Source organism: Camellia sinensis, chromosome 14 (assembly GCF_055761805.1).
Source record: "Camellia sinensis isolate YWXY chromosome 14, ASM5576180v1, whole genome shotgun sequence".
NCBI lineage: Eukaryota > Viridiplantae > Streptophyta > Magnoliopsida > Ericales > Theaceae > Camellia > Camellia sinensis.
Genome location: NC_138974.1, coordinates 51,696,940 through 51,711,856, shown reverse-complemented (window position 1 = coordinate 51,711,856; position 14,917 = coordinate 51,696,940). Strand labels below are relative to the sequence as shown.

Here is a 14,917-nt window from a genome sequence, read left to right as displayed (position 1 = left end):
GTAGTCTCAAAATCAGTTCCATGTTCCTCCCACCGTTTCGACTACATCCGCTCTGGCTCTTGATCCTAACTTGGCTTCCTTGAGTGCTCAGATTAGTTAACTTCAATATATACTGTCTACCCCTCAGCCATCCCTGTCTGCCTCCATTGTTTCCTCTCTTCATTCAGGTTTGCTTTGGTCTTCTTCAGGTATTTCTTCGTTTGTCTAAATTTTTGACTCTGATACCTTTCATCATATGAGTCCCCATCTCTCATTCCTTTAAAATTGTACTCCTCCTCCCTTTCCTATTATTGTTAATGCTGCTAATGGGTCTGGTATGTCCATTACATCTGTTGGGTCTATTTTACCGTCTGCTATGTCTGTTGTCTTTATTCCAACTATCCTTTATGTTCCTCAGTTATCTGTCAGTTTATTATCCATCATTTAGCTTGATACCTCTGATTTTGATGTTCTCTTTTCTTCTATCTATTCTGTGCAGGATCGAATGTCCAAACAGCAGATTGGGACTGGCTATAGAGTTGAAGACTTTTATGTGGTGGAGAGCTTGCATCTGCCTATGACAAACTCTTCAACTGTTTTTTTCTTTTTTTTTAGTTAGATTCTATGTCTAGTCCTTTCTTCTTGTGATATTCTAGATTATGGCACTTATTTGCTGACCACTTATGGTCTTTAGCTCTGTCAGGTATATTAGGTAAAGCTTCTCCTAGTGAACTAACTGAATGTCGGTGGTGTAAACTTGCCAAAATGACAGGCTTATCGTTTCGTAAAAGTACTTCTATATCCGATACACCGTTTTCTTTAGTTCATACTGATGTTTGGGGCCCTTCTTCTATTCTCACCAAAAGGGGTTCTGCATACTATGTGTCTTTTGTTGATAACTGCACCCGTTACATTTGGGTTTATCTTATGACTCATAAGTCCAATTTGTATCAGATATACCATATCTTTCAGTTTATGATTACTACTTAGTTTGGGTCTACAATTAAAGTTTTACAGTTTGACTTGGGTGGGAAATATTTTAAAAATGAGTTTGTGAGTATTTGGCCAATTTAGGTACCATTCGCTAAACTTCTTGTACAGATACACCTGCTCAAAATAGTCGAGTTGAGCGTAAACACCATCATCTCCTTGAGACAACTAGGTCTCTTCTTTTTTCTATTTCAGTTCCGGCTCCATTTTAGGGGGAGGTCGTTCTTACTGCTGCTTTTCTTCTCAACCGTATACCTACTTCCCTTCTTCTGGTCGGTCTCCTTATAAGATTTTATTCTCCCAAATTCCTAACTACTTCCTCATTCGTGTGTTTGGGTCTACCTACTTTGTCATTCTTTCCTGCAAAGATAGGACCAAACTTAGTGTCTGGTCTATCCTCTATGTCTTTTGGGGTTATAATCCTATTTAGGAAGGCTATTTGTGATAACCTTATTCTGTGTTACGCTAATTAATCTTAATTATACTTATAATTATATGCTTGATATGATCTTGAGTGCTAATTACATGAGTATATATGTGTTTTTGAATTTTGATCTGTTCACCGTAGGAAAATCTGTCTGATTTTCTATTATAAAATTTAAATTGAAGGTCGTAGAGATGACAAAAAGTGAAATTGACTGTCCCATTGTGATTAGCGTAATTTTTAGAGCCTGCGGTGAAATTTAATTAAAATTGATTTGGATCAAAATAATTAGATTAGTTTGATTTAAATAAGTCTATTTGATTAGGCCTAAGTCTTGATTAGTTAATATCATTAATGAGACCTATATATGTGCTAATTAGAGGCTTAGCTCATATTTTTGAGCTCATTTCTCACCATTGGCTAAGTTATACACCTTAGAGGGGGAAAACACTTGATTTCGAGAGAGAAATGGACCAAATTCTTGGTGAATTGACTTTAAGATTGAAGATTTGGGAAGCTAGGCTCAAGAAGTTACTAGAGTTAGAAGGATTGAAGGCTCCAAGTGAGTATTTAAACTCTAATTCATGAGTTAAAGTTCATGAATATGTGTATTCAAGAAGAATTGGTGAATTGGTGTAGAATACAAACTTAATATGAAGAATTTGGTGCTAAATTACACATGCATACATGATTTTGTTGAGCCACATGATTTTGACAATAATTTCTACCATTTGAAATGGTATTAGAGTCTATATTATACATGCATGCATAATCCATGCAGTTATGAAGCTTGGTTGCATGTGTTTTGAAGTTGTCAAGAAGAATATGAAATAATTTGGGAATTAGATCCTGGTTTTGGACAATTGGTCTCAAATTACCTATGTTCTCATGCTATATAATGTCTTTCCATGTTTTTGTACAAAAAACACGAGCCTTAGACCTGTGAACATCAAGTTTGAGCTTCAAACACAATTCTAGAAATTTCAAAATTCGGCATGTTTGCTCGAACGAGGAAAGCGTCACTCGAGCGTAAAAATCAAGCTCCCAGAAGTTTTGCAAAGAATTGCACGGTAGCTCGAGCGACAAACCTTGCACCCAAGTAAACCATGTTTTATTTGACACATCGCTTGAGCGACGAAAGTCTCGCTCAAGCGTAAAATTCATACATCCAGTACTTTTACAAAGTTTTACAGACCGCTCGAGTGACCAAAGCTACGCTCGAGCGAGGTGCCCTATTTTAGAAATTTTTGAAAAGCTGTGTTATGTTCCAAATTCCGTTCTCTTTTGTTTCTGAGTATTCTTAGGCACGCATTGAGCATCCTAAATGAATTAAAGGACACGAAAGAAGCCTAAGAATATTAAGCAAATTAAAGAACAGATTGAATTGTATTATGACCCAATGTATTATGAATTATGTAGGGTCAAATACAAGGACGAATCAAGCACCGGAGCATTGTAAGTAATATCTTAGTAAAGATAATTTGTGTATATACTATGTTCTAAATGTTACATGTGTGGTAAGGTTCTAAACTTCTATTTTGATACTGTGAATGAGTATTCTATTCGCTTAGTTCACACTGAAATAAAAAGAAGTAAATGATACACAAGTATGAAATGGACCCAAGGCCGTTCAGTTACTTGAAAAGGATATAAAATGGGCCTAAGGCCGTTTTGCATAAATGTTGAATGGACCACAGGCCATTCCGAGTAAGGAAATGATTGGACCTAAGGTTGTTTTGAATGCAAAGGCAAATGTGAACATGATCATCAATCATGAGTGCGCACAATTGTAAATATGAATTGGTTGGACCCAAGGTCGTTTCGCCTATGAATTAGACCCAAGGTCGTTTTGCATATAATGGACCAAAGGTTGTTTTGCAAGTACGAATTGGACCTGAGGTCGTTTGGTATATAAATATGGATATGATATATGACATGTTGGACCTAAGGTCATTTTGCATTGATATCGATCAACAAGTTTGGTTTATAACTTATGATTAAATGAATCTCATTCATGAACTCCTTTACTTTGGTATTATTCACTGGGCGTTAGCTCGCTCCTTATTTATATATATGTAGGTGAACAGCAAGATATCCAGCCCCAGCCCCACTGAGCATTGAGAAACCGAGTTTTGAGGAGTCAACCAAGGTCGCCTCACGCAAGAGGCCTTATTTTTGTTTTGCTTTCCCTTTTGTTCTCTTATGGTCACGTATGACCAAATTTGTGTATAACCTTGGTTTTTGTTAATAGTAACTTTTGAACGGTCTTGGATTTTTATAATACATATATGAATGTTTATATAGTGTGAGTTATTACATATATGAGAATGTTTTGGTTAAGCCATATATACACACAGCTCATTAGACAATCTTTGTAAATTTTGCCTTCCGTATTTTGGCCCCCTATTATTAGTCACGCTTTGGTTTTTTACTGAGACCGCGGGTAATCTCCTGATTACTAGTCGGTTATGACTCTAATCCATAGGGACGGGTTTAGTCATGACACTATGGATGTTATGACCCTATTTCCGTCGTCTTTATGTCTCCAGTCATGTTTCTTTTCTCGAACGTCTGCCTTACTTTCAACTTCCTACTATCACTACTCCGGTTTCCAAAGAGGATTTGGTTCCCATTGATCCATTTCCTTCTGAGGTTCCTCCTGATGAGCACATCTCTACTATTCCCTATGACCTTGTTCCTTGTTCTCCACCTTCCACCCCTCCTGTTGAGTACCTCTCCACTAACCCCTCTGAGGTTATTCCTCCTCCTACTTCACCTCTAGTTTCCTCTCCTCCTTTAACTTCTTCTCCGCTTCTGTTGTTAGTATATTCTCGTCGCACGGCTCTTCCTCCACCAGTTGTCTCTGCTCCTACTGCTGACCCTCATGCTTCTGACAACTCTGATCCTGTTGCACACCGCTATCTTACTCGGGTGCATCATCCTTCGAACAGGTTGGGTTGGTCTAATATATGTTTTTCTGCTTCCTATTGTACTTTTTTGTCTGCTATTCATTCTTTTTCATATCCTCAGCCTTACAAGAAGGCCTGTTAGGATCCCCATTAGATTCAAGCCATGTAGGATGAGTTGTCTATTTTACACAAAACTAGTACTTAGGTGTTGGTTCATTTGTCTACTAGTAAGAATTTGGTTGGTTGCAAATGGGTCTACAAAGTCAAGACTCATTCTGATGGTTCTCTTGAGCATTATAAAGCTCATCCGATTGCCAAAGGTTTCTCACAGTAGTATGGTATTGATTATGAGGAGACCTTTGCTCCTATAGCCAAGATGACTACTGTCCATACTTTGATCTCAGTCGTTGCTGTTCATTCTTGGCCTCTTTATCAGATGGATGTTAAGAATACTTTTCTTAATGGCCATCTCACCGAGAAGGTTTACATGCGTCCTCCCCCTGGCCTTCACCATTTCTCTGAATAGGTTTGTCGTCTTCGGCGTGCTCTATATGGTCTAAAGCAGTCTCCTCGTGCTTGGTATGATCACTTTCATATTGCTGTTATTACGCTTGGGTTTCATCCTTGTGCTCAGGACTCTGCTTTATTCATTCTCCACACCTCTGCTGAATTTGTTGCCTTATTATTGTATGTGAATGATATGATCATTACTGGCTCTGACTCTTCTGCTATCTCTGAGGTCAAACAGTATCTTTTCCGCACTTTTGAAATGAAAGATCTGGGCCCCTTGCGATATTTTCTTCATATTGAGGTAGTTTCTTTTCCCAATGGCCATTTTCTCTCTCAGGCCAAGTATGCCAATGAGATTATTCATCGCATCTGTCTTACTGACACTAAGATTTCTGATACCCCCATTGAGCTTAATTTGAAGCTCATCCCTTCTGATGGTGTTCTTCTAGATAATCCTACTTTATATCGAGAGCTCGTAGGTTGCTTAGTCTATCTAACGGTTACTCGCCCTAATCCTGCCTATGCTGTTCATATGGTTAGTCAGTTCGTTTCTGCTCTTTGTTCTACACATTGGGCTGCTTTGGTTTGGATTCTTCGCTATCTCCGGAGTACTATATTTCAGGGTTTACTGTTGTCTTCTACTTCCTCCTTAGACATGGTCATTTATTCTAATTCTGATTGGGTTAATGATGTCACTGATCGCAAGTCCATGTCTGGCTTCTGCATGTTTCTTAGTGATTCATTAATTTCTTGGAAGAGGAAGAAATAGACTGTTGTTGCACATTCCACTGCCGAGGCTGAGTACTGTGCTATGACTCATGTCACTGTTGAGATTATTTGGCTTCGTTGTCTCTTGACTGATTTAGGTGTTCCTCAGTCTTCTTCGATCTCCTTTATTGTGACAACCGCAGTGCTATTCAGATTGTACATAACATTATCTTTCATGAGTGGACGAAGCACATTAAGATTGATTGTCATTTTGTACGTCAACATCTGCAGTCTAACTCCATCTCGTTTCCCTTCGTCTCTTTGGCATTGCAACTTGCTGATTTCTTTTTGAAGATTCACACAACTGCTCGATTTCAGTTTTTTCTTTGCAAACTCTCAGTGTTTTCTGCTAAAACACCTTAAGTTTGAGCGAAGTGTGAGAATATTATGTAATTATGAAAATATATCAATTACGTTGATTGTAAATATCTAATTAATTCTATAGGGTTATTTCTTATTATAGATTAGGTTTAAGATTGCTATAAATATTTGTTGTAAGCTCTGTATTATTGACAATTGAATGTATTTTATTCAGAAAACTAGCGAGTGTATGTCCCTAGCATTTTTCTATTGGGTCCCGTTTGTTTTTAAAAATAGAATTGAGGAGATTTATAGTAACAGAATTAATAATGAAAAGATTGTTAGAGAATGGATTAATAGTGAGAGAATTAAGTAAAATTATATTTGTTTTGATGATAGTTATTAGTGTCGGAATTTTTAAATTATTTTTATATAAAATAAATATAAAATAATAAAACAAATAAAAAATATAAAAACATTAAACATTAATGTTCAAAAAAAAAATCCCAACATGTAAAAAATGAAAAAATAAATAAATAATTTTCAGAAAAAACAAAACAAATAAAACAATGATTTTTACTTAACAAAAAATACAAAAAATTAAACATTAATGTTCCAAAAAAAATACCCAACATGTAAAAAATAAAAAAATTTAGTCTAATGAACTATTTTTCTAATACCACCTCAATCCCAATCTCCCTTCCAATGCCCAATCTAATCCCCTCCACCATCTCAATTTCTTTTCCAATTGTACAAACAAACACAATACTAAATGAGTCTCACCTCTATCTTAATCACATCCCTCCCTCTATACCCAAAACAAACCCGAGAGGGAGTCTCACCTCTATTCTAATCTCATTCCTCCAACGAACTCGAGAAGGAGTCTCACCTCTATTCTAATCTCATTCCTCCAACGAACTCGAGAAGGAGTCTCACCTCTATTCTAATCTCTTCCCCTTCCTGTATACTCCAAAACAAAACAGGAAGGGGGGTTTGTGGGGGGTATCTCACCTCTAATTTTTTGCCCATTTTTGTGATCCAACTCTTTCCTTTCAGTACTTACCGATTTAAAATTTTTTGCTTTTGGCTATTTGCTAATTTAAAATTTGTAAGGGTTCGAAGTCCATGTCCAAATCTGACTCAAATAATAATGTTCTACATAATTTCTGAATTAGTAGTTTTAGATTAACATGTTTATAAATTGCGTTTTGGTAGGAGATTCAAATTACAATAAAAAGAATAAAATCCTCTTTTAGACTAACATGACTCTAAATTGTGAGTTTTGGTAAGAGTTTCAAATTACAACCAAAATGAAAAAGATTTCGTTTCTTAATCCGATATTATTTAATCCAATTTTACTTGTTCAAACAAGAAACCCTAATCCAATCCACAATGCAGCTTTGTTTCCATTTTTCAGGAATAGCAAATCAATTTTATATGATTTGAGCAACAATTACTAGATCAAAGTAGGATTTCATTTTTTATGTTTGGACGATTTTATTCATTTGATTTTCCAACTAAAAAAAAATTGATTTCAATCCCAAAAATTCTAGTAGTGTTTGAAAGATGAAAATGTAATCCAACCATGTGCCCGTTAAGATCATTGGAATAGAGAAGATCAAACGGACGAGTAAATCGGAATCTGAAAATCAATGTTCATATTGCAAACGAAGAAATTGCCACAAAACATTGAGTGCTTTGGGACAGAGTGCGTTTGCTCACAAAAACAAAATCTCTTTTCATTTCATATTTTCGTTCAAATCTTATCAACACAGCAATCTCTCATGAAACTACCAAAAATAATACAAAATTAAAGAAAGAAAGAAAGAAAGAATGTTCCAGTAATTAAAGGGCCTGAAAAATCAGCGGAATCGGGTCAGATTCAGGCGAGTGTAACTGGATGGATTTTGGTGTCGCAAGTTTTTTGTATGTATATAATTGACTGAATCGTAGCTATTGTCGAGATCCAGTCAAGAAGCTGACTTGCTTTTCATCATTCGCTTACAAAAAAATTGAAAACCTAAAAGAATCGATTTGATAAACCGAACATGAGAGAGAAACAGATGAAGAAAGAGAGCAGAGGCGGATCGCAGAGGGTAGACGTCGAGGTTAATGCTAAGTGGACTACAGATATATATAGGGGAAAAAAGAAGGGAGATTAGGGTTTGGGGAAGGTGTTAGCATGGATTGGATTCGGGATTCGTAGAAAAATTTTAAACAGATTGGACTCTAAAATCTAAATGGACCCTATCTTCAGCCCATTCTGTAGAGTCCAGCTACAGCCCCACTTATACCCATGAAAATGTTACAAAACTTAGGTAAATTATCAATGGATTTTAATAATTACATTTAATTCTTATCAAATTTTATTGAAAATAAATCTTCGCAAAATTATTGCTAAATATAATTTTTTATGATGCTTTTTTAAATATGTCGTTAAAAAATTTATAATTAGTGACTTTTTTTATCACGATTTTTATAAATTGTCGTTAAAACTTACAATTAGTAACTTTTTTTATGACAAATTTTTCAAATTGTTATTAAAAGTTAAAAATTAGTAACTTTTATTCCTGACGATTTTTTTAAATTACCATTAAAACTTATAATTAGTAACATTTTTGTAACAATTTTTTTAAACTACCATTAAAAATTAACAATTAATGACATTTTTTAATAATATTTTATAAAAATATTATTAATTATCACAGAATCTATTAAACAATAAATCTACCTATTAAAACCTACGTGTTATTGCTGAAATTTTTCACATCTCTTCCCCCAAGATCCTCTCCTTCAAGCAACTGTTATGATGTTTTTTATTTTTGGCAGTGGCTTGTTATTTGACACTACCAAGTTCCTCATCACCATTATTCAACTAATTTTTACATAATCCACTTTAAATTAATCGAAACCTTTTTCTCTCACTCTAATCTAGGTAATACTAAGTTTTTTGAATTTTTTGATTTGTTACTTATCCGTTTTTTGAATTTTTGATTTCCTATTTTTCTAAGATAGATAAATTGTAATTATTGTTGTAAGTTAACTTCCCCAATTATAATTTTTAGTATTCAGATTTTGTTATTTAAGAATTTTTGTATTTAAAAATATTTGATTGTGAGTTTTAGTTTGTGAAAATTGTAATAGGGAAAATTAGTTGAATTTTTTTTACAAAAATAAAAACTAAAAATTTGATGCCAGAAAAGATGATTTTGTCAAACGTTTAGTCAAATTTAGGACAAGATTTAGCCCCGTCAATTTTTTTTTTTTTTTTTTTTTGCCCTGTATGTTGCTCACCATTAGAGAGTTGTTCTAATGAGATCTAGTCAAATTTTTTTAGCTTTGTAATCTGCATTTCCATATTATCCAAAGCCGAAGATAACGAAGCTCATTCTGTCAGGCTCACACAAGCACACCTACGAAATCAGTGACTTAATTTAAGAATCACATAATGACATGACATGGTTCTCAGAATCTAAGAAGTCATCATATCCACCACCATTTTTGTCCATAAGATATACGAGTCATGTTAGGCAAGTTTTGAAATGTTTCAAAAAAAAAAAAAAAGTTAAAAAGTTATAAAAAAAATAAATTAACACTATTTACAAATTAAAAATATTAAAAAATTAATATACATAATATTTTAATCAAACAAAATTTATAAAATTTTGGGAGCTGAATTGATCATTTAGTACCGTGTGAGGAAAAAAAAAAAGAATTAAATATATAAAATCATTAAGTTGGACGGAAATGTTGGGCTCGTGGGGGGCCACCACATGTCCTGTTTTGATAATCCGAACAGTTCAATATGTAAAACTCACCCAGAACTAAATGCCTGTAAAAAATCACGTTGATCGGAAATCAGTAACTACATGATCAAATCAATTTTGTATAAAAAATGGATGGTGTTATAGTTAACAGTTAACAAGAAAAACTAACACGATCAGATAGCTATTGATATCCAATCAAAGTGATTTTTTACAAATATATAGTACTCGACGAGTTCTACACATTGAACGGTTCCGATTAACAAAACGGGACCTGTAGTGAGCCCCCATAAGCCGAACAACACCGTCCAATTTATATCCAAAAAGGAGAGAATCAATCTCCTACCCCTACCATCTGCCGCGCTGCCCCTTACGCTTCCGTCCGTACGGCCTATTCCATCACTAACTTCTCTTATACACTTATTTATACAATTTTTTAATACACATTTTTTCATAAAAAGTCAAAAAATTAACCCAAACATCCATATTTTTTTCCTCAATTTTTTAGTTTAAAAAAACAAAAAGTGCACTTATTTAAAACACCCCTTGGGACTGATTTGGCAACCTTAGAAAAAGTCAAAAAGTCAAAAAATTACCAAAAAAGTTATGACTATTCACCAAAAAAAAATATTAAAAAATTAATATACAAATATTAAAATAAATCAACTTTTTGGCCCAAGATTGATATTGACGTGATCAACTAGTCAGTGAGAGAAAAAAAAATTACAACTGGCCAATCACAAAATTAGATGGTGAAGTTGGGCCTATGGGGGCCCACCATGGGTTCCGTTTTGATAATCTGAACCGTTAATATATAGAACTCATCTAGTACTATATACCTGCAAAAAATCACGTCTATCGGATATCGCTAACTATATGATCAAATCAGTTTTGTATAAAAATATATGGTGTTATATAATTAACAGTTAGCCAAAAAAACTAACACGATCATATAGTTATCGATATTCAATTAATGTGATTTTTTACAAGCATATAGTACTCGACGAATTTTACACATTCAACGGTTCCGATTACACAATATTTTCTCATTTACTCACCCAGCCGACTCCATTGTCAGTCCGTACGGCCTCCTATCCTATCTTCTCATACACACTTACTTATATAATTTTTTAATACACATTTTTTCATAAAAATCAAAAAATTAACCCAAATATTCATATTTTTTTCTTCAACTTTTTAATCTAAAAAGACAAAAAATATACTTATTTAAGACACTCCAAACAACCCCGTTAGTCCTAATCATAGATTATGTGCAATCTCTCCACTTTCTTGCATCTCAATAGGAAAATCCGAATTCATACTACACAAGGTACCAACTACTAAGGCCAAGTTTAGGATGTTCCAAAAAAGTCAAAAAGTCAAAAAGTTACTTAAAAAGTTAAAAAGTTAACACTATTCACCAAAAGTCAACAATTACGGCTGCACAACTCCCAATTCAAATTTTTCCCTACAAATCAATTTTTACAATTTTTTATTACACATTTTTCAATAAAAAGTCAAAAAGTTAACCCAAACATCCATATTTTCAACCTCAATTTTTTAGTCCAAAAAGACAAAAAGTACACTTATTTAGTCTTCCCAAACTTGACCTAACAGTAAACGGATGCAAACTCTTTCATTCCTGTTATTGCTAGTGACATAAGCAGATGGTATAAACAGACACAAGTAAAAACAGAGTCAAATTTAAGGCAATATACAAAGAAAAACAATGTGCATTCAATTTTGCCCAAAAAAGTGCCTGCTCACAGGTAAGGCCTAATGTATTTATTTTGGGGCAAAGTATTCGAAGAACGGAGGAACTAAGTGAGAAATGTCAAAATTCTAATCAATAATCTAAAGAGTGTTCCATATAGGAGAACCAACAAATAAAATTGAAACAAATAATTACAGATCAACATGTATATTAGTAAGCATTAAAGAAAGGCTAAGCTACTTGCAGAGTAGGCGAAGGCACTGAAAAGCAATTTGCTTTCAATCAAGGAAGCCCTAATGAACAGGGTAAAAAAATGTGGGTCGCCAATATACCAGTCAGGCTAGGAAACCTACTCCGAATTCAAACAACCAATTCCCATTGGCTTTTGGAACAATGATGCAGATAATCGACTCTGCAGATCATCAGCAAGGAATCCCGTGTTTGACAACTCTTATTTTGCCCATGCAATTGGGGTTTCTGGAAGACAGCAATAGCAATGACGGAGGTGATAAAGAGAACATAAGAAAAGATGGAAAGAGAGAGAGTAGCTTTACAAATTGAGGAGAGGCAATTGCTGGAAAATAATAATTGGAGGGCAAAAATATTCTGAAGTATGCCATGGAATCAGACCTGCCATTTCAATAAAGCTACAAGACCCTTCTCGGGGACTAGAGCCAAGAAAAAGAAGAAATCAGTAAAGACCATGACGAGAAGAATTTATTTGTCAATAATGATGTGAGCTCCCTCTTGTTGATCTTGGCCATGTCAATGGTTTTTCCCATGGACGGGTTTTTTTTTTGGATGACAAAGAACCCCCACCCTGCAAGGCAAGGGCCATTTTGGACCCACATTTGCAGGGTAAACCCCAGATTCCTAAAGAAAGTTTTTTCTTCAAGTTTTTCATGTAAAATCAATTGTTTCTCTCTTGATTATTGTTGCAATTTGTGTTTTTGTTTAGCTAAATTGATATCCACTAATCAAGGCTAAGAAAATTATACAAAATTTTGAATTGAAATTCTTCTTTAAGAGTTTGGTCTAGTATTCACTTGCTATCAGCTAATAAGCACTGACCCAGTATGGGGATACCTCAAATGATTACAAATAAGTAAGAAGAACTCACTACAAATGCAAGTCCAGAGACTAGGCACGTAAACTCCCAAAAGATAAAAAAGATAAGATTTTAATCAAATTAAAATCACTGAAACCATTTCTAACAATAGTCTCCTGTTGGAATGATGCTTTCATTTTAATATTTAACATTTAACTATCCAGAACTCTTATGTGCCAAACTAATTCAAATATTTAATTCAAACTAAAGGAATAGTGTCATGAAAACAATTAGCATGGCTAAATGACTTTGCCAAAGATCAACCTTCATACTTTCAAACTGGATCCCTACGTAAAGGTTCAAGTCTGAATCATGTTATTCACGTCAAACTACATCACTGCAGTTCGATAAGTAGCAACAAACCCAACTAGAGCTTAACACCAGATCATAATAATAGAGCTGTTGGTATGCAAATTGAACACATGTACATGGAAATGCCATATTTGCACAACAAACCACCAACTGTGTTCAAAACCATGTTAGAAGCGGGGGGCATGGGTACCTCTAGCACTTAAAAGAGAACCCAAAAAAAGGTTCTAAACCTTATCCTCCACAATCTCTGTGAAAATTTCATCTTAATGCAATCTCATGGAAAAGCAACACAAAGCTAGATGCTGAATTAGATATATGTATAACATATATTAAGGAGTTTATTGGAGTAGATTGAAATTGTTTTCTTTAACAATGGTATTGACACCAACAAAATTTATGGAAACAAGCACAAAGATATATTGAATTCCAAGAATTCCAAATACGAACTTTAACATAATCTTACACAAATTGTGTCTCATCAAATTGACCATAAAAATTAAATAAAACAGCAATGAGTACCAAAAAGTGTGCACATTATTCAATTCAAAAACCCTAAATGTTCATTTCAAAATCCTTACAGTAGTCAAATTCTCGACTCTTTTACGGGATGTCCCACGGCTTAGGCTCGGGAACGGCCACAACCATACCCTGGAGGTCCGGCGTCAGAACCACCTGACACCCGAGTCTCGAGTGCTTGTTCAAAACCCTATTCCTCGAATTCCTCTTGAGCACGTACTGCTCTTCGTACGAGGGTTGAGGCAGTCGCTCGAGCCACTCCTGAGCGATGTTGACCTCGCACTCGGCCGAGCACGCGTCGATCTCCTCCAGCCTGTGCGAAGCTGGATCGATCAGGCCGGCGTTGGCTAGGGCTTTCAGGAGAGTGTGGCCTGAGAGACCTACGATCTCGCGCTTCTTGCCGTCGAGATCGATCGCGAAGAGCTTCACGATTCGATCAGAGACTTTCTTGGATGATGATGATGAAGAAGATAGTGAGGATGATGAAGCGGATGATCGGGTGATTATGGCTTTGGAGGAGAGAGAGAGTGAAGGGTTTCGATATAATTGGGTTGTGAGTCTCTGTAAACCTGCCATCGCCATTGTTGAGATTTCGAAAAGGGTTCGAGAAAAAAATAGCAAAAGTTACCGAGCTGTGGACAAGATGGCCTTGGGCATGGTTCGTCTTCCTCTCTCCGGTGAATATGATACGGTGCGGTCAAGTGAATAATACATTTTTTTTTTTGGACTTAGACGACAGTCCAGTCCGGCCCATTACAAGCTCATTTTGGGTCTCTCGACGATCCTAAACGTTCAATGTGTAAAACTCGTTCAATGATCCATGTAAAAAATTATATTGATCGGATATCCATAGCTACTTGATCATATCATATTTGTATGAATAATTTATTTTTGAAATTATAATTATCGTTGATACAAATTTAATCTAATTAAGTGACTATTGATATGTGATAAACGTGATTTTTGTTTAGAAGAAATACTCAATGAGATCTACATATTAAATGGTTCAGATTATTCCATGATAGGCTCTCGAAAGCTCAATAATACTCTCTAATTCGATTTTCGAACTAGAGCGAAGTCATTGCATTTTTTTTAATGTAAAACATTTATTAAAATTTTAAATTTTTTATATTCTTTTAATATTAATAAAACTCCTAACAGCAAATTTGAGTAAAAATTTTGATTAAAAATTTCATCGAAACCAAGAGTTTTAATATTAAAATTTTAATTTTCATCAAGCAATCAGTCGACTGGGAGGATGCCTGGGCAGTTAATCAGCCTAGTGTAAATTTTCTTTAAATTTTTCCTAATCCAATCATCCACCCAATTGTTCGGCAGATCATCCATTCGATCGTCCACCAACAGTCACCTGCGAGATTTGATAAAAGGTTAAATGCTTCATTGATTTGATGAAAAAAGTAGGACTCTCTTCATTTAGTACCAATTTGGTGAAATGATTGGAATACCGTTTTCATCAAATTTAAATTTGATGAAAGATTTGAGTTTGGATTGAAAATGGTCTAACAGCATCTCCATCTCCAACGTTGTATAAAAAAAATTATCAAATTTGAGTAAAAAATTAATGAAAAGTTTGATTTGATACATGTTCACACCAATACTAAA

The 14,917-nt window shown here is 34.8% G+C and overlaps 1 protein-coding gene across 1 annotated transcript; it reads right to left on the bottom strand.

Annotated features, from left to right (window-relative positions):
* Positions 1-13,171: 13,171 nt before the first annotated feature.
* Positions 13,172-13,972, bottom strand: LOC114318007 (uncharacterized). The gene has a single exon (XM_028264818.2). It carries the CDS (start codon positions 13,874-13,876, stop codon positions 13,379-13,381), a length of 498 nt encoding a protein of 165 aa, XP_028120619.1. The 5' UTR covers positions 13,877-13,972; the 3' UTR covers positions 13,172-13,378.
* Between the last annotated feature and the right edge of the window lie 945 nt (positions 13,973-14,917).

Excerpts from the sequence above, each read along its gene's own strand:
- LOC114318007 (XM_028264818.2), bottom strand. The coding sequence starts at position 13,876 with ATGGCGATGGCAGGTTTACAGAGACTCACAACCCAATTATATCGAAAC.